The sequence below is a fragment of the Carassius gibelio genome, chromosome A4 (genome assembly GCF_023724105.1).
Source record: "Carassius gibelio isolate Cgi1373 ecotype wild population from Czech Republic chromosome A4, carGib1.2-hapl.c, whole genome shotgun sequence".
Lineage (NCBI taxonomy): Eukaryota > Metazoa > Chordata > Actinopteri > Cypriniformes > Cyprinidae > Carassius > Carassius gibelio.
The window spans coordinates 19311177-19332765 of NC_068374.1; the positions used below are offsets into that span (position 1 = coordinate 19311177).

The following is a 21589-nucleotide window of genomic DNA, read 5'->3' on the forward strand; positions in this document are numbered from 1 at the left end:
AAAACAACTAAACATTTTGACCAGGGTGGGTCACACAATGACAAAAATACTTTAGATTTTGGTGGCCTTGGCCAAATTATTGACACAATAACTAGGTTTTGAAGCATGAATTAAATGTTTTGGGTGAGTAACTACATTTTGCAGACATGCTATAAAGTTTTGAAATTCCTGCAAACAATTGTGAGATTTGCACTCACAGTTTAGAGAATGTTAAGACTGTTTCGAAAAATGTGCCAAAGCAATTGAGAAAAACTGTAAACGTCATATATTTTCTCCTTAACTCGTATTGTGCTAACAAGCTAAATAAATAAACAAATGAATGAATGAATAAATAAATGATTAACTAAATATATAAAAATAAATAAACAAATAAATAAATATACAAAAAACATACAAACACCTGCTACAATTAAAAATATATTAAACTTTATATATTTTCTTCTTAACTCTTATTATGCTAGCAAGCTAAATAAATAAATGGCCGGAAAATGGCCATGACAAGCTCCATGACTAACATTACAAGTGCTCTAGACCTGGTCTGATATATGCAGGCCAACTGAATCTACTTACAGTTTTTCTCAGTCGCTTTGGTACATTTCTCGAATCATCCTTGAGATTTGCAAAACAGTAAGTGCATTTCTCAAAACAACTCGTACAAATAGCAAAACATCATGAATTACCTGCAAAAGCCAGTCTCTTGCTCAAAATCCTTAGTTCATCTCTCAAAAATAAATATCTGTGTCAATGAACAAATCAGTGCCATCAGAATGACAAGTCCTTGTGTCATAGACAGTTTATGTATAAGACAGTCAAAATGTTTAGTCATGTTGTCAATATAAAAGTGTACTCTGGAGGGATGTTCTGATGTAAACTATGGCAACATTTTGGATGACAGTTATTGTATTGAACAGTATGCCATATGCTTTTGTCATATATCCATTTCAAGAGTACACATTTACAGATTACTGTATGTGGGATATTGATTGAAAGAGACTGGATAGAATTCCCAGTTACACTTTTACTAGTGGTCTGACCCCCCCCCCCCCCCATAAAAAAAAAAAAACAATAATTAGAAAAAAACTTTACAATGTCATTGTGATATATAAATGGTAAAAGAAATATGGGCACAAATACGAAAATAATTCAGTTTTCAGAATTTGTAACTCGTGTCTATACAGTATACGCTTTCCAACTGAAGATTCATGAGATGAACCTTTGAGCTATTTCAGAGAAATAGTTTATCATTGGTTTATCATCTACATTCTCTACATTTGTAAAGACTCACTTGCACAATTCATGCCAAATTGACAAAAAGTCTAATAATAATGTGTGAAAATAAAAATAAAAACTGTGCTTGGCAGTTTATGACAACTAGATTAACCATTTTGCATTTAATGACTGATACAATGAACTAAAGACTAGATGTTTTGAGGAGTAAGACTATTGCACAGAAAACTCTATAATACATTTTGAGCGACATGACTTTAGCAACTGATAATGTAGAAAACCGCAGATAAATGTGCATAATCAATTGCATGAATGTACAAAAGCAATTGCAACTTGTTCAAAAGAATGAGAAACTGGTTTTGTGATGTGTATAAATTACTAGATGATGTGGAGTTTGTACAAGTAGTTTTGAGAATTTCATTTCTGATTTGAGAAATGCACCAAAGTGACTGAGAAAAACTGTAAGTGGAAAAATATTTTAAATGTCAAAATCATTTGTGCTGATAAAGGTCAAAATCAGTTGTGTTGATTAATTCAGATATACACTTGTACACTGAGATCTGTTGTTTTTACGTGTTTTCAGTTATTTTCTGGTACCCACACAATTTAGTAGAGCATTTATAATAAACCTTATAGGGTCTATAGGTTCACAATTTTCTTAATAATTAAAAAATGTGCAGTCAACTTGAATAAAAAAAGTAAATAAATAATGTAAGCTACAGTGTATTTGTTGTGCCATGTAAATACCATGATAATGAGCTCTGCAAATGAATAAAATATAGATTAATAAAATAAGATTACCTCATACACGTTAAATTCTGACTGGCCTCTTTTCAGTTCTCTGTAGCTTGTGCTGAATTCTCCAATGAAGTCATGACTGTGTAAACACACACATATACACAGAATATTTTAAGCCATCACATGTTCCTTTAGGGACTCTGAGGAATTGATTTTCTGCATGTGTGTATGAGTTCTGTAACACAAAGGTTTGCGTCTTGGGCTTTTGCATCTATATTTGGCATGTTTTCACACGTTTTGACCAGAATAATAAATAAAATATTATAAATAAATACAACACCAATACACAAAATAAATTAAAAAAGTACTTGAAATGGACAATATCATCATAAGAGCATTTCATTCTAATTTCATGCACATTCAGTGTGTCCCTGTGAGAACACTTACATTTACACTTACATTTACACAATTACCTTACATCTCAAATTAATATATGTGTCAGGTGTGTATATTAAGCTTCATGTTCAGTACCTGCCATCCTGGTTCCAGTCATAAACTTCAACCTTGATCGTTCTGTTTAGAGAGAGAGAGAGAGAGAGAGAGAGAGAAGAGCATTTTACAGCTCTAGACAATATTCCAAATCTTGTACATTGTTATGCATGTTGAGAATGATAAGAAAAATTTGATATCTCCATTCTGACCATTCTGCCAGATGAAACTGTAATTCTGATCACTAACAAAAAGTAACAGCACACCTCTCTATAGCAAGCCACACAATTTAATGTATCATTGTGTTGTGATGTAATTTATGAATAATTAATTACATAGCACAAACACTGCGTGACAAAGGTTAACACTGAACGTCTCGGTTACGTACGTAACCCTCGTTCCCTGATGGAGGGAATGGAGACATTATGTCGAACGACATATGGGGTCTCACTTGGGAGGCCAATCATCTCTGAGTTTAAGAGAAAATGGCAATTAAAATTGGCTAGTGGGTATAAATAGGGCGACAGGTGCATCCACTCATTAAGTTTTACGCTGAGGAGCCGAGAACGTGTCCCGGCAACAGCGACCGGTTCAAGGCTGTGTCATGGGGACATAACGTCTCCGTTCCCTCCATCAGGAAACGAGGGTTACGTACATAACCGAGACGTTCCCTATCTGTCGGTCACTACGAGTTATGTCGAACGACATATGGGGTCCTATGGAAAACGCCACAACCTGAACACGTCACAACCCTGTGGCGCTGCAATTGTCGGCAAGACGTGGCGTGCCGCAAAAGCTACGCTTAAGGTCGTAACCTTCCCAAAGCCCCAGCGCAAATTCACTGACCTCGGTACCGAAGGGGCCAGATGGTGAGTACATCGCTGTCAAGGCCAGAAGGCCACGCTGCTGTTCCGCCCACATAAAGTTAATGGAAGGGATTTCAACCTTCGGAGAAAGATTGTTTCAAATCTTCCCTATTTGTTCTTACAGCTTGGCAAGACAATGGGGAAGCGAGCCTTAGATAAAGGTCACTATGGAGACCACATCCTACCCGTAGGGAGGTGACATGTGGAGATACTGATATGGACTGACCCAGGGGGCAGTACTACATATGGAATGGGTCTCTGAGGCAGGTCCTACCTTAGAGTAGGGATGGAACGGCTGCCAGAAGAGACTGACAGAACGGGTCTGTCAAGGGAAGACACGGGTTTGCCAAGAGGGAAACCTTACCGTGGAAGAATACACATATGGGATTACCCGTAGGGAACCAAGCCATATGAACACCTAACCCAGTACAGGGGCTGACCGGAACTCCGGGCATGCTAACACCAGTACTGGTCCTGGCGACAGACTGCTCCACCAAGTCTGGCTGCCGAGGGTGCTGGAGGATGCTCAATCAGGGTGCGCCAACCAGGGAACTCTACTGGGAGAAGAAAGGCGCTCGCATCCCTGTGTTAGGGGGAATGGCACAGCAAGCGTGACACTCAGCCAGCCCTTCCCACTAATTTACCTGTTAGCCGACACACGGCTATCCAGTGGGCCAACCTCTGCTTGGAGACAGCCTTCCCCTTCTGCTGACCTCCAAAGCAGACCAGGAGCTGCTCAGAGCTTCAGGTTCACCACCTGGTCTCGGAAGGGAGTTGTGGGAACCTTGGGCACGTATCCCGGCAAGGCACTCTTCACTTACCGAAAATGCTTGGAGGTCCCCGACCCTCTTGATGGAAGTGAGCGCGATCAGGAGCGCTGTCTTAAGAGAAAGGAACTTAAGCTCGACTGAATCCAGTGGCTCAAAGGGACCCCTCTGAAGTCCCGCTAGGACAATAGAGAGGTCCCAGGAGAGAAACAGGGGTGTCCTAGGAGGATGTAACCTTCTGGCACCCCTCAGGAACCTAATGATCAGGGTCCGGCAATCCACTGCATTGTGATGGGCTGCAATGGGAGCCACATACACTTTCAGGGTGGAGGGTGACAGCCCACGCTCCAGCCTTTCTTGCAGGAAAGAAAGCACGACTCTGACTGGGCATCTCCGGGGTTCTTCTCGGTGAGAAGAACACCAATTCGTGAACAGACTCCACTTCAGAGCATAGGCCTGCCTCATAGAGGGGGCTCTAGCCTGAGTTATAGTGTCTACCAACGCTGGTGGCAGATCACTTAGGTCTGCCGCGTTCCGTCCAGAAGCCACACGTGGAGGTTCCTAAGATCTGGACGTGGGTGCCAAATGGTGCCAAGCCCCTGAGAGAGAAGGTCCCTCCTCAGGGGGATGCGCCAGGGAGGGGCTGTCACGAGGAGCATGAGTTCCGAAAACCAGGCCCGGGTGGGCCAGTAAGGCGCAACCAACAGGACCTGTTCCTCGTCCTCCCTGACCTTGCACAGTGTCTGTGCGAGCAAGCTCACTGGGGGAAACGCATACTTGCGTAAAGCCCGATGCCAGCTGTGTGCCAGTGCATCTGTGCCCAGGGGGGCCTGGGACAGGGAATAGTACAGCTGGCAGTGGGAGGACTCGCGGGAAGCAAACAGGTCTACCTGGGCTTCCCCAAATCGACTCCAGATCAGCTGGACCATCTGGGGATGGAGTCACCATTCCCCGGGGAAAGTGAGCTGTCGTGAGAGCGCGTCGGCTATACGATTGAGCTCCCCCAGGATGTGGATAGCGCGCAGCGACTTGAGCCGCGTCTGACTCCAGAGGAGGAGATGGCGGACGAGTTGAGACATGCGACGTGATCGTAGACCGCCCTGTCGGTTGATGTACAAAACAGCCGCAGTGTTGTCTGTGCGTACCAACTCGTGCTTGTCCAGCAACAGCAGACGAAACCTTCGTAAAGCTAGATGCACTGCCAGCAACTCCAGACAGTTGATGTGCCAAAGCAGTCGAGGTCCTGTCCAGGACTCTGAAGCTGCCTGCCCGTTGCATGTCGCGCCCCAGCCCGACATCTGGCATCTGTTGTGACAACAACGTGCTGGGACACTTGTTCTAAGGGCATGCAGGCCCGTAGAAAGGCAAGGTCCGACCAGGGGCTGAGGAGAGGGAGAGCCTGAAGGGGAGGACCTTGTACTGCCATGCCTGGCCCTCGAATGCAAACCGCAGAAACGGTCTGTGGCGAGGGAGGATCGAGACATGAAAGTATGCATCTTTCAATCGATCGCTGCAAACCAGTCCTGGGGCTGAACACATTTGAGAATGCGTTTCAGGGCCCAATTCAAGACTCGCAGATCCAGGATAGGCCGAAAGCCACCGCTTTTCTTGGGTACGATGAAGTGCGTCATTCAAGACAGAGGCGTCCCGGACTGCCACCGAAGTCTCGAGGATGCCATTGAACTTGGCAAAGTGTGTGCCACTGGCCATTAGACCAGCGGTGGAACAGAAAGAAACAAAAACTGAAGATTCTCCACCTGGCCCTCCTCCGGGGGTAGGAGTGGCGCTGTCTCCGCCAGCTCCTGAAGAGCAGTCTCCCGCATCTCCGAGTTGCCCGTGTCAGGGCCGCTTAGTCATCTTCTTAGAGGACTTCGCGGCCGGGAGTGACACGGGGGGCGCCGCTCTCCTGCGCGGGGCTCGATGCGCCGTCCTCGAAGAACTCTCAGCATGGGGCGGAGCTGGTGTGGAGGATGCAGAGGGGCACCCACGGCGACGAGCAGGCTGAGGCGCTGCCCGCGACGGAGGGGCAACCGAAGGAACACGTCGGGGCAAGATGTGCTGTATGGCCTCAGTCTGCTTTTGTACCGCCGAGAACTGCTGGGCAAAGTCCTCGACCGTGTCGCCGAACAGGCCTGCCTGGGAGACGGGAGCATCGAGAAAGCGGGCTTTGTCAACGTCTCTCATCTCGGCCAGGGTCAGCCAGAGACCACCAGCGTGGACATCGCCTTCCAAAGGGACCGCGCCGTGACCTTCGTCGCCCGTAAGGCAAAATCAGTCACCGTGCACAGTTCCTGCATCAACCTCGGGTCGGTACCACCCTCGTGCATTTGTTAAAGCCATGGCTTGTTGAGTTTGCAGGACAGCCATAGCATGCAGGGCAGAGGCAGCTTGGCCCGCAGCACTGTAAGCCTTGGTAGCGAGCACGGCCGACAGCTTACAGGCCTTGGGTGAGAGGCACAGACTATTCCTATTATAAAAAAGGGGCCATCCACGACTACATCACTTCCCCATGCACATCCGGGAAGAAAGGAACCAGAGTAAAACGCGGTTATGAGCCGTGCTCCACACCGAGAACCAATCAAACAGCCATGAGCACTCAGGGCTGGGCGGTGCATTCACCTCCATCCTGATGCTCACAGCTGCCCGGGCAAGCACGGTGTCAACTCTGGGTCCAATTCGGCAGTGGCGACAACACCCGAGGGGGCCAGCCCCGCCGAAACTTCATCCACAGAGGTCAACACCACATCCCCGATGCTGCAATCGACATCTGATCCCCAGCAGCAAACTGAATGACCCGTTGGGTCTGCCATAAGACAGCCCAGCAAATTCACCCAGCAGCCGCACAGGACAAACACTGTGGAAGGGGTAAGAGGTCCTCTGCTCGTGACAGAGAAACCAGAACGGGTAGTGACAGAGGGGTCTACTCCTTTCCTTTTAAGAAAGGAGAGACGCGATGGCAGCGTTGCCATGGTCACACACGCAGTGCGTGCATGAACCATCCACGAACGCGCCTTCAGCGTGCTGAATGCCCAGAGAACAGGAAACGACCACATCCAGAAGGACGCGGACGAAACGGCGTCTTTAAAAAGTCTTTTAGGAAATCTGCTCTCTTAGTTGAAGCGCCCGGGGGAATCGCTGAAAGGGACACCGCTGTTTGCGCCGTACTGCCAACCAGAACAGTTTCCCGACACAGCAGATGAATGGCTTTGTGGAGTATAACAGCTTTCATACAACCACTCGGCTCTGAAGATCTAATGAGTGGATGCACCTGTCGCTCTATTTATACCCGCTGACACGGGGAGTGGCTCAGGTATGTTAAATCCACTAGCCAATTTTAATTGGCGTTTTCTCTTAAACTCAGAGATGATTGGCCTCCCAAGTGAGACCCCATATGTTGTTCGACATAACTCGTAGTGACCGACAGATAGGGAACAACAGTAATAGTGATGCATGCATTAGAAATAATTTCTAATAAACTGTTCTAAAGTATTATAGTTCATTAGTTTAAAGCTGTGTTTATGTCACGTTGGAATAACTATATTCATGAGATGACCACACTGAGAAACTACAGAGCTGTTCATGTCTTGGACTAAGGAATAGTTTGTTTCGATGGTAATAATCATAACACCAAAAAAAGAATATGTATACAGCCTTATTATTGATGACAGGAAAAAATAAAAATAACTTAAAATGCTGAATCAGATAACCTCTTTATTGTTTTTTCAAACCTTGAAGAACCTTTGTTCATCAAAGGACATCAAGTGTCATGGGCTACACTAAAATCACAGAAACCTTCTTCAGATGCTTATGTGAAAAGCTGAAACTCTTAAAAATTATATATCATATATATTTTTTCCTAATTACAGTATAACAACTATAACAATTAGAGTCAATTTCATAATTCCAACATGACACAACTTCAGGCTGCTGGTTGAGATTCTTAGAGTACTGATTCGGCATGCAATATGGAATTCAAATTTATATTAAAAAAATAATAATAATAATCAACATGGCCGATCAGATTTTAGAGCCAGATCTAACCTTTCCAAAACTGGGATTATTACTACAATCTCTCAAAAATCAGCTTACTTTCCCTTCCATGCCACTTTGCTTTCAGATAGGAAATTTTAAAATATTTCATACACCAGGGTTAGAGGGCCGGATTAGTGCATTTTGACAGAAAATAATTACAACTCTTGCTGTCCATGGCGTGACAGGCGAGTGATGAGTTTGCACAGTTCAAATAGAACAGCTCTGTCAATTACATATAGCTTTAACGCAACACATGCTAACAACAACCCAATCCCCACAGCACCCCTTAGCACCTATTCTCAGTGTTACCAACAGCGAGACACTCCATGCTTCTTTATTAGAGTGTGTGTGCTTGCTTATCTCGTGTCCCAGACTCCTCCGGATGCCCAGTGCTCTTCCTTTCCATCTGTTAGTCCCTCTCTTAAAGCTTAGGCATTGTGTGGGAGAGTGCGTCACAGTACCGATCGATGCTCATCAGTGAGTGCCGCTATTGGGAGGAAGCTTCCAGCTTTATCACCACAAAGCAAGAGCCCTGTTTGAGCTACTCATGATGGAATACTATGTAGAGGTTGGGATTCTCTTCTGTTGTCTCATGTCTCTTAATATTATGTTTAACTGTAAAATAATTTCTCCTATCCCAAAATAATATGCAGTTATTACTTTAAGCAAAACATTCATAACATAGATGTTTTTTTTTTTTTTCTACCAATTTAGATGTGAATCACTTTACTGTATACTGTATTCACTGGTTATGTATTTGTTCTTATGCTTTACCAATATGTAAAAAAATATATAAATAAATAAAATAAAAATAAAAAACCTCTAGTGGACATTCTTTTCAATGAAATTATAATTAATTGATTATGTTTTTTCCACTAAAAGCATAAACCCTCCATGCTTTTTGGATATTTATTAACACAACAATGGCGTTGTGGGAGCAAACAAACTTTGGTTTCCAAGTGCAAGTTTTTGTGTAAACAAAAAAATAAATAACTTGTGAAACTGGAGACATCATGCGCATACATATTACGTGTTTGGTCTAAGGGAATCCACGCAGTCGAGTAGTGTTTGTGATATTGCCAACTACTGGCCTGGCATGAATAATAAAGTGTTTTTAGTTGTTTTCACAGATTCATGTGAACGGGAATCGTAACAATGTTGTTGTCTGTATGCGAAAACTTTTTAAAAACACAACTGAAAACATTTCCATTTTAATGCATCATTGTTGTGTAAGCATTCCCTAAGAATATAGATAAAATTATATTTGTATACTGTGCAGCTATTATTGAATCAAAACTTGTGATTTTTTTTTTTTTACAAAATTTGCATTATTTATAATTATTTTTCTATTATTATTATTATTATTATTATTATTATTATTATTATTGATTTTTAAATCACTAAAGTAATTTTATGCCAACAACAACAACAGTTGGTCCAGCTGTATGCTGTTTATTTAAGATTTAATTGATGTGTGATTTTCAGACAAAGGTGTGAGTATATAACTTAACCATAGTTAAAATAGGGTTTAAACTCAAAGTACTTTATGGCAACAAAATACTGTTTCCCACAACCAATTACAATGCACACCAAATTCTAACAAACCAATCACAGTACAAAACACTCCATACCTGTCATAATCGCCATTGCACAGGGCTCTGACTGGGATTGTAAAGGCTTGCCACACAGGGTTCAGATTGCACTTCACCACCTCTGTTTTATGGCAAATGGTAAATCTGTAAGATAACAGGATAATCGTTTAAAATATTTATAGTATGTGTTGACATCAAATCATTGTGTGTTTGAAATTAAACATGAGCACATACAATTAACTAAAATGCTCAAATGTCTTGAATTAATACATTCATTTGACATAGTCTAATTATCTGAAATGGTAAATGATCCATTCCTTTCAGTCTGATTCTAAAAACTGATCAGAACATTTGGAACTGAGAAGACATTTTTTATTTCTGTAGCATTGCATTTGTTTATGAATCATCTCTTTAACTGAGCAAAGGTAATTTATCAAAGGTATAGCCATTCTGAGAATTCATTCCAATCTATAGAGGAATTTAATCATCATCAACTGAAATTTTCACAAATTAAACACCAACATTCAAAGAATACTAATATGAATACTAGCAAAGAGATTAGTGACAGAGACGTGAAGACAGAGGACTCAAACTCAGAGGATACGTGCAACAGTTTATTAGGTATTGGGTGCAATGCCCAACAGGACGTGGAAAAATGAGAAAGAGGATCTCAGGCATGCGGCCAACGAAAGACTCCTTGTCTAGACATTCTGAGCACAACAGCGGAAAACAGGTAAGGAAACAGACATGCAGTACAGTCACAAAGACAACACGAAATCTACTGACAACAAGGGACAGACACAGAAGAGAACTTAGGAGAATGGGAACAAGCGACAGGTGAGGGCAATCAGCTCGTGATCTGCACACACCAGTGCCGATGTATCAGTGCTGATTGCCCAGGTCACGAGCTGCAGAAAACAGACAGGACACAGACAACAGGGAAGACGATTAAGCACCCTGAACCGTGACAATTAAGGCTGGTTCACACGGCAGGATAATTAGGCCGATTTTAGCCCCGATTCACCCCTTCCGACAATCTTAGGATGCTCCGATTATCGTAAAATAATCTGATCAAATATTCCTGCCGTGTGTGGTGTGTTAAGACCGCTCTCCTCTGCTCGGAAGAACGTCGGGACCACTCCGATCTCAAATCGGGGATATCCAACATGTTGGATTTATTTGGCCCGATTTCTTCTCGTGTGTGGTGTCCCCCGAGGACAAACAATCACGCAGCCTGTGGACTGTGACGTATAGCCAATCAGAAAGCGATGTGACGACGCGGTGAGGAAGTACTGGGAAACAAAATCAAAACAGCCGGCGTATATAATATAACAAATATAACAAATACAAATAAAGTCAATGGGCATAACTACATCCACAACTGCAATCCACCAGAGTACATGGAAACTAATATATGAACGTTTATTTCAACGGATATTAATCTGTGTAGTAGTACGTATTAACATTTCTATGAGATAAAACAACAACTAACTCCATATCATGATGTAGCAAGTATAGTCCATGCTCGCGTTGTGTCCACTTCTTTGACCATCGCCTTTTCTTGTTTTTCTTATGTTTTATTTCCGTTAAAAACAAAGCACAAACTATGGCCATTGCATCCTCTTCGTCCGCCATGATTGTTTACTCTGAAGTCACGTTTGATCTCGAGGGATTTTGCGAGATTTCCCGTCTGACCTGGGAATGCTCGGGAGTCAAATCGGTTCGTGTGTGATGTGTTGATATTGCCGTGTGGCTGCACACCACACACTGAACAACCAAAACTGTTAGACCCGTGATTTTTTATCGCCGTGTGTGGGGTCTCTCAGGTTTGGAAAATCGGCCGACAATTTTAATTCGTCCCGTGTGAACCAGGCCTTAGAGCTTTACACATGTATTATAGTTCCAATATGTTTTGGTGCAGTCAGTATGTAAAATCTGTTATTTGTAGTGAGTGAGAAAGGTCAAGAAAACCACTGCATAAATTTACATTGCATACATTGATTTGAATGTCATAATTAATAGTGTGTTATATTTTAAAAAGCCTGTTTGTTTTCTGTAACTTAATGTGGTGATACAATTATGCACTAAAATGTATGAATTGATTGATAACCCTAGGTTAAATTTAAATGTGAGTTTAAAACTTGCAAAATATAAGTGGAATCAGTTTTATGTTTTAACACACACACAAAAAAGCTGAATATCATGTTTGTTTAAGCTGAAATCACACTTTATCACAGGTATACAGAAATAATTTATGATAACTGTAACAATAATATTGAAAACGTGATTATTGTTGAAGATTTTCTGATACTGGCCCTTGAGCTATACCTCTCTCAATTCACCACAGAATTTATAAAAAAACAACAAAAAAAACACATTTGTTTTTGTGAAAAGTGGGGACATCCCATAGGCGTAATGGTTTTTATACTGTACAAACTGTATATTCTATGGCCCTACACCAACCCTACACCTAACCCTAACCCTCACAGGTAACTTTGTGCATTTTTACTTTCTCAACAACAACAAAAATCATTCTGTATGGTTTATACATGTTTTGAAAAATGGGGTTATGACATGGGTTATGTCCTCATATGTCTCCTTGTAATACCTGTGTCATACCCATGTCATTATACACAGTTGTGTCCTGATATGTCACAAAAACATACCCCCACACACACACACACTCTTGACACACACACACACACACACAGACACACATATATACATACTGTTTACCTCATGTCAAAATTAGCTTTTTGTATTTGATTTTGCAATTCCATTAAAACAACAACAACAACAACAACTTTATAGCCACATACACACACAAACGGTTGTGCCATTCCTCTACTTTCCAGAGTTCGATGGATTTCAGGAATGGCAAGCACACTGTACTCCTAATACATTAAGACAACATTAGCTTCTAGTAAGCTGCCTTCCTGTCTACATTATTACTGAAATGGAACCTTCTTAAGTCCCTCATCTGAAATACTCACTCACTCACTGATTAAGCATTGACTTCCATTGTATTGATGAACAAAAATTATAATCATACAGGTTTAGAATAGGGTGACCAGTCATCCCCATTTTCCGGGGAAAGTCACAGTTTTTGGTATCCTGTCCCTGACTGGAGTTGTCCCTAGAAATGTCCCCATTTTACAGCACTTTCAAAACAACCCACAAATACACTGGAAAAGTCAGACCAATTTAGCCAGCTGGCTATCATATGATTACCTGGTAGCAACTCGCAAGCTGTTAATTAGCTTTTGCTAAATTAAAACTGTAACTTAAAGCTTTTGCAAAATAAAGAAAACTTCTCTCTGCAGTTTCGTTTTCCTTTCCGAAAACTTTGGAATGTGTCACAATGAACCGTAATTTAGCACACTATTTATTTCATTTCGTTAATCTGTCAGTATGATTTAAAGGCAGGGTAGGTAAAAAATTTATAAACAACTTTCTTCCAAATTTTATTAAACTTTCTATATATATCAATGCATAATTAAAATGTAAGTACTCTGATAAAGAGAGTATAAAAATCGAGTGACTCTAGACCGTTTTATCTGTATTAAACACAGCTCATTATTTCCATTCGGGACGAAACATAGGATTGGCTTAGGCGACTGTCACTCTCTCGCAACCATGGCAACCACCCTTTTGCCACACATGACCCGCCCACTTGCGCACGCGCACGTTTGATTTGAGGAATTCAATAGGCATGGATCCTAGGAATACCAAAACAATGGCAGAGAAACAGCAAGTAAAATTCACAGTACCGGCCTATGCAGTTAGTGAAGGCAAACCAGGCAAAAAAAGGAAGACAGTAGCAGTACAAGAAAAGGCAATGAACAAAAAGTCTTTGGATAAACAAAGAAATAAAACGCGAGTTAATATCGGGAGAAGGGAGGGGGTGGAGTGAATGGAAATAATGAGCTGTCTTTAAAACAGTCGTGAGAGGTCTACAGACACTCGATTTTTATACTTTCTTTTTCAAAGTACTTACATTTTAATTATGTATTGACATAGAAATAAAGTTTAAACAAATTTGGAAAAAAAAGTTTTTTATAAATTTTTTACCTACCCTGCCTTTAAGTGAAATATATTTAGTGTATGTGCCCTTTAGTGTATATTCCTTTTTATGTAAGCATAGGGGTTAATTTTTCAGTTTTCTCCATTCATAGAAGCGCTGCAGGTGCGTGTGTTCTGTTGAATTCATCTCACACTATCCTCAGATAAACTCATTGCGACTTGCCTATGATGAGTTCACAACTGAGCGGACATTTCACTTGTTGGCTTCAGCATCTCATTTGCATATGCCGTATTTCTGGAATTCATGATTCATTGACAGCAAATTTCAAATATTAAATGGAACGATAAAATAACGTTATTAACCGGTTAATGGCCGTTTCAAATTTTCGATTCTGTTCGGAACTATAAAATTTTATTTTGGTTTCTGTTTCTGTCAAAATTTTGTCCGTTTCCGGTTGTCGTTTTCGTTCCTTGAACCAGTTCAGAGTCCTGGTTAAAACTCTTGTATCTGATCTACACAAATAAAGGCAATAAAGGAATTTGGATTTATTGAGGAACATGATCAACCAGATAACGTGTGACTGTTCCATTCCAAAAGAACCCCTGCTGATCCAGGTGCAAAGGACTATGGGTATTAACCTAAAGGAATTCAATGGAAAGCTATTTTTCCAGCATAGAGTCTGGAGATGAGATTGATTGTGTGAGCACTGTGAATCTGCTCATGTGTCTGTGTTACTCACGTTCCATCCTCGTTGCTGCGATTAAACACTAAAAAGGGGTCAGATTTGCCAAAGAAGTCCTTTTTGTCCAGTTTGTTGCCACAAAATTGCATCGTCGCAGACTCCTGCAGGGTGAGAATGTTTTAGAAAAGCAGGTTATGAGGGCAACGGGAGTGTGTGTGTGTGTGTGTGTGTGTGTGTGGATTTAGAGCACTTGGGACAAAAATATCAATGTTAATGAGCAGAGTAGTTGGCCATTCAGGGTTTCTATACAGATAACATTATGCAAATGCCAAACATCTTGGCATGTTACATTTGCTTGACTATTGAACCCAGATGGCAATGCTAAAATGCCAAATGAGGAATCCATTTGACAAGTGTTAAATGTAGATACACTTTCACTGTCTGTGTGAGATGCAATGCTTCAGCAGGGAATGGGATAAGGCATAATTGATCTGTGTTGTGAAAGACAAATGTAAAAATTATGCCAGCAATAGGGAGGTCTTTTTGCATGTGTGTCTGTGAGCACAGCTTAAGTTCTTGGCACTTCACACATGCTATTAATGAATCCTGTGTTTTACAACTAAGGCAAATCAGCTACTTTGAATAGACTAAAAGACAATTAATGATATTAGCTCCTAGCAAGCTGCCTTTCTTTCTCCTGACTATATAGGCAGCAATCCATGAAATGTGATCTCATAGTAACTGACTAAAACAGCTTTGAGGAGCACACAAATAGCACTCATCACGTGAATCTCTAAGAGACTTGGTCAGAACTGATTTCAATAGAGTTTGATGGTAGCGTGTTGCTATAAGCTAACTGGAAATGCACACAAAATTTCATTAGCAACACTCAAAATTATAAAATCAGTCATGAAAGCAAGTAGGAAAGTTGCCTTATAATTGATTTTAATAGAGTTTGTAGTTAGCATGGTGCTTTAAATTTTTAAAAAATTTCACTAACAAAAGTTAAATTGCTAAGTGAACAATGTGATGTACACACACACACACACACACACACACACACACACACACACATACACACATCTATTAGAAATTCAACAGCAAACATAAATATTGGGTAGTGTTTTTTTATATATATATTTTTTTTATGAGTCTATATAGCAGTGAGTGATATTGGCCAAGCTTGGATGGGTGTTAGAAATCAGGGAGCGCAAATAAGAACTGAATTCTAATTATCAATATTAGCGGTTACCTTGCTGTTACTAAGTTCCTCTGCCTTCACAATAATTGTCCCACATTTCTTCCCTGGAATCCCCCTGTGTATGACAAAATGAGATAATTCAGGTCATATATGTGTCTACTGCACAATAATATTGAATAAAACTGACATAACACATCATGAAATATTTAATTTGTTTCTACATCAAAATGTCAAAAAGTACCAAGATCTACTTAATGTGAAAAAAAAAAAAATAAACCTTAGTCACAATGTTTCCCAGAAATGTGCTGGTGCTTGTGTACATCAGGCTCTGGTCTTGGATTCTTTTGCTGGTGGTTATGTAATAAATTGATTCTTACACAGACAGATCAGTGGATGAAGTCTTGATAAAGGTTTATTAACGCTCTCTCATGTGTACAGATTTTAAGTAAGTGTAATAGGACTGGGGCTGTGCCATTGCTCATTTGGTGTAATCAATCTGTTTAATAGCAAAGAAAGCATCGCTTTGGTTATTTTATTAGAACTGGTTCAAATCTGTGAGCCTGTCAAGCCCCAAAATGAACAAGTTCTCCTTATATATTATATTATCCTGGCTTCCCCTTATATATATATATATATATATATATATATATATATATATATATATATATATATATATATATATATATATATATATATATATATATATATATATATATAATTAAGTGAATGGTGACTGAGGTAGTCAAGCTACAGAATGACCAAAAAGCACCATTAATACATCATAAAAAATAAACCATAAACCAGCTTTGTATCATAAACAGATACAAATGTAAGTCATTATTCACCATAACTCTTCCCCTCTGGTGTTTCTTTACCAATTCAATTTATCTTTTCATCTATGCTTGGTTATGAACATAGGCACTGAATGTAAGTTCTTTATCTTCAAAGAATACTGAAGATAAAAAAGAAGTTACTTGATTACCAAATCAGCATATTAGAATGATTTCTGAATGATCATGTGACAATAAAGACTAGAGTAACATAAAAAAAACAAATTAATAAAATAAATAATACATAAATAATAATAATAATATCTGCCTTAATTTATGCAAATGGTTTGAAAAAAAAAGTTCTCATGTGTGCTTTATGATCACTTCCAGTATATCACATAACACTGGGTCAGCTCAAGATTATTTATTTATTTGTTTTCTATTATTATTGATCAGTTGACGGGTAACAAACATTTTTTGAGTGACGAGAACATTTTAAAAAGGCAATCATGATGTGGCAAATACGCAATCTGCTTTGTACATCATAAGGGGTAAGACGGCTGCTAGACAGATATACACGTGCATCTAAAAAAATATTATATCCTGGAAAAGTTTTTAATTTTTTGTTATTTTATTCAAAAAAGCTTTCTTATATTCTAAATTCAAACACAAACTGAAATATTTAATATAATAAAAAATATATTTAATATAATTAAATATATAAAACTGAAGTATCTCAAAAAATACAAATATTTTCTCAAAGATCAATCAAAAAATATTTATAAAACAGAAATGTTTAAGATCTCCAAAGCAGGTTTAATTATGCACTCAATACTTGGTTGGGGCTCCTTTTGCATGAATTACTACTTCAGTGAGGCGTGGCATGGAGACGATTGGCCTGTGGCACTACTGAGGCGTTATTGAAGCCCAGGTCACTTTGATAGTGGTCTTCAGCTCCTCTGTATTGCTTGGTTGGATATTTAATATCTTCCTCTTCACAATACCCCATAGATTGTCTGTGAGGTTTGAATCAGGTGAGTTGGCTGGCTAATCAAGCACAGTAATATCACAGTCATCAAACCACTTGGTTTGATAAACCAAACACTTTGGACTTGATAAAACACAATGGAGCAACACAAGCAGACGTCACAACACCCTAATCACTGACTTCAAAAACTTTACACTGGACTTCTTCTGTGATTCTGTGCCTCTCCAGTATTCCTCCATACTCCAGAACTTGATTTCCCAATTAAATGCTAATATTAATTTCAGTTTGGTTGTAGAAATGTGACAGCTGTAGCCCTTTTCCTGAAGACGTCTGTGTGTGGTGACTCTAGATGCGCTGACTTTGGCTTCAGTCCACTCCTTGTGAAGCTCTCCCAAGTTCATGAATCAGCTTTTCCTGACAATCTTCCCAAGGCTGTGGTCATCCCTGTTGCTTGTGCACCTTTTCCTACCACACTTTTTCCTTCCAATCAATTTATTATGAATATATTTTGATTCAGCACTCTGTGAACAGCCAGCCCTTTCAGCAATGACCTTCTGTGGCTTACTCTCCTTGTGGAGGTGTTGATGATTATCTTCTGGATAATTGTCAAGTCAGTAGTCTTTCCCATAATTGTGGTTGCATGTTCTAAACTAGCCCAAGAGTTACCCAGTATTAATACTCAAAATTAACTAATCAAGCTCAAAATGGAATAATAAATTTTTTTGAGATACTGAATTTAAATTTTTTCTAAGCTATATGTCGTAGCCATAATATGAGAAATTTTGCTTTTTTAACAGGATGGCATAATATTATAATGTGCATAAGTTGACCCAACAAATGGAAAACATGAAGTGTGAGAAACCCCATAGTCACCATGACAACCCCAACCTAGCAGCGATATCTAATAAATAGGACTAAGAGCTCATTCATATTTCAGGGAAGACATTTAGATATATTTTTTTCGAAAGAAACATTATATTGAAATCGGTCATGCAGAATAAATAAAGTTAAGAGCTGAAAATATTGTACAATTCTTAACTGACTGACACACTTTTCCTTTACTTTTCAATGAAAGCAAGAAAGTGTTTATTTTGTCAGTTTATGTGGATGGCATTTGTGCCAAGATATACACACACACACACACACACACACACACACACACACACACAAATGGAAAACATGAAGTGTGAGAAACCCCATAGTCACCATGACAACCCCAACCTAGCAGCGATATCTAATAAATAGGACTAAGAGCTCATTCATATTTCAGGGAAGACATTTAGATATATTTTTTTCGAAAGAAACATTATATTGAAATCGGTCATGCAGAATAAATAAAGTTAAGAGCTGAAAATCTTGTACAATTCTTAACTGACTGACACACTTTTCCTTTACTTTTCAATGAAAGCAAGAAAGTGTTTATTTTGTCAGTTTATGTGGATGGCATTTGTGCCAAGATATATACACACACACACACACACACACACACACACACACACACACACACACACACACACACACACACACACACACACACACACACAGGTGCTTCTCAGTGAATCAGAATGTTGTGAAAAAGTTCATTTTGCTTCAGCAACAATCCCAACAAATTAGAATATGGTGACATGCCAATCAGCTTATCAACTCAAAAGACTGAGCCTGAGCCTTCAAAATGGTCTCTCAGTTTGGTTCACTAGGCTACACAATCATGGGGAAAACTGCTGATCTGACAGTTGTCCAGAAGACAATCATTGACACCCTTTACAAGGAGCTGGCTGTTCACAGAGTGCTGTATATAAGCATGTTAACAGAAAGTTGAGTGTACTGAAAAGTGTGGAGAAAAAAAAGATGCACAATCAACCGAGAGAACCACAGCCTTATGAGGATTGTCAAGTGAAACTGATTGAAGAATTTGAGTAAACTTCACAATGAATGGACTTAGGCTGGGGTCAAGGCATGAAGAGCAACCACACACAGACGTTTCAAGAAATTTGGCTGCAGTTGTTGTATTCCACTTGTTAAGCCACTCCTGAGGCATCCCTGAATCTGAATCAAAATTTTCCTGAAAAAAGCAACAACAACCTTGACACATTTTAGCAAAATTATATTTTTAAATCATGAAATGATCTGAAGTTTAGTTCATGTTGTTTGAAATATTATATTTGAATAATGATGAAATTATTTATTAATCAAAAAGGGGTTATGCTATTGCGTCTTATCCACTGCGCCAACCCCACCACTTGTTACTTGGTATTTGTTATTAAAGATGTATCATATCGATCACAAGTGCAGTATGGAGTACCTCAAGGCTCAGTACTAGGGCTGCTACTCTTCACGCTTTATATGTCACCCTTGGGAGGGCCGCTACTCTTCATGCTTTACATGTTACCCTTGGGAGATATCATCAGGAAACATGGTGTTAGCTTTCACTGTTATGCTGATGATACTCAGCTCTATATTTCTTCGGGGCCTGGTGAAACACACCAATTTGAAAAACTAATGGAATGCATAGTCGATATAAAAAACTGGATGACGAGTAATTTCTTACTGCTAAATTCTGAAAACAACAGAGGTGTTAGTTATAGGACCTAAAAACTCTGCTTGTAATAACCTAGAACACTGTCTAAGAATTGATGTCTGCTCTGTCAATTCTTCGTCATCAGTTAGGAACCTAGGTGTGCTATTTGATCGCAATCTTTCCTTAGAAAGCCACGTTTCTAGCATTTGTAAAACTGCATTTTTCCATCTCAAAAATATATCTAAATTACGGCCTATGCTCTCAATGTCAAATGCAGAAATGCTAATCCATTTATGACCTCAAGGTTAGATTATTGTAATGCTTTATTGGGTGGTTGGTCTGCACGCTTAGTAAACAAACTACAGCTAGTCCAAAATGCAGCAGCAAGAGTTCTTCCTAGAACCAGGAAGTATGACCATATTAGCCTGGTCCTGTCAACACTGCACTGGCTCCCTATCAAACATCCTATAGATTTTAAAATATTGCTTATTACTTATAAAGCCCTGAATGGTTTAGCACATCAGTATTTGAATGAGCTCCTTTTACATTATAATCCTCTACGTCCGCTACGTTCTCAAAACTCCACAATTTGATAATACCTAGAATATCAAAATCAACTGCGGGCGGCAGATCCTTTTCCTATTTGGCGCCTAAACCCTGGAATAACCTACCTAACATTGTTCGGGAGACAGACACACTCTTGCAGTTTAAATCTAGATTAAAGACCCATCTCTTTAACCTGGCTTACACATAACATACTAATATGCTTTTAATATCCAAATCATTTAAAGGATTTTTAGGCTGCATTAAAGGTGCTGTAGGGAACTTTTGTAAAAAAATATTTTTTACATATTTATTAAACCTGTCATTATGTCCTGACAGTAGAATATGAGACAGATAATCTGTGAAAAAAATCAAGCTCCTCTGGCTCCTCCCAGTAGTCCTATTGCCATTTGCAGAAACTCCATCGCTCCCGGTAAAAAATAACCAATCAGAGCTGCGGTCCGTAACTTTGTTTGTGTTCAAAATGTAGAAAAATGTATATAATAAGCGAGTACACCATGAATCCATTTTCCAAACCGTGTTTTTGGCTTGTCCTGAATCACTAGGGTGCACCTATAATAAGTGTTTATATTCGGACTATTTTAGATTGCTTCGGGGATACCGCGGTGGAGTAACCCAGTTCCTTTGTGATTCTTCATAGACATAAACAGAGAGAAGTAGTTCCGGCTATGATGTTCTTCCGCAAGACGCAAGCAGTTCTGTTTATTAACCGCTAGAGCATCAAAAGATCCCTACCGCAGCTTTAATTAGGTAAACCGGAACTTCCCATAAACACCCTATGTACTTGCTACATCATTAGAAGAATGGCATCTACACTAATATTTGTCTGTTTCTCTCTTATTCCGAGGTCACCATAGCCACCAGATCCAGTCTGTATCCAGATCAGAGGGTCACTGCAGTCACCCGGATCCAGTACGTATCCAGACCAGATGGTGGATCACCACCTAAAAAGGACCTCTACTGCCCTGAAAGACAATGGAGACCAGGACAACTAGAGCCCCAGATACAGATCCCCTGTAAAGAACTTGTCTCAGAGGACCACCAGGACAAGACCACAAGAAACAGATTATTCTTCTGCACAATCTGACTTTGCTGCAGCCTGGAATTGAACTACTGGTTTCGTCTGGTCAG

At 39.9% G+C, this 21589-nt stretch overlaps 2 protein-coding genes across 2 annotated transcripts in view; one reads left to right on the plus strand and one right to left on the minus strand.

Moving 5' to 3' along the window:
- The window catches only part of LOC127972627 (copine-8-like), a 190496-nt gene that overhangs the window by 60440 nt on the left and 108467 nt on the right, over positions 1-21589 (minus strand). The window contains exons 7-11 of the mRNA XM_052576279.1: positions 15670-15733; positions 14475-14578; positions 9751-9855; positions 2497-2538; positions 2029-2104 (exon numbers count right to left, since the gene is read on the minus strand). Of these exons, the coding sequence (XP_052432239.1) occupies positions 2029-2104; positions 2497-2538; positions 9751-9855; positions 14475-14578; positions 15670-15733 (391 nt within the window). The remainder of the gene's footprint in view (positions 1-2028; positions 2105-2496; positions 2539-9750; positions 9856-14474; positions 14579-15669; positions 15734-21589) is intronic.
- Positions 1-21589, plus strand: part of LOC127972683 (uncharacterized PE-PGRS family protein PE_PGRS54-like) — a 123200-nt gene that overhangs the window by 9790 nt on the left and 91821 nt on the right. The gene's annotated exons all lie outside the window — the stretch shown is intronic.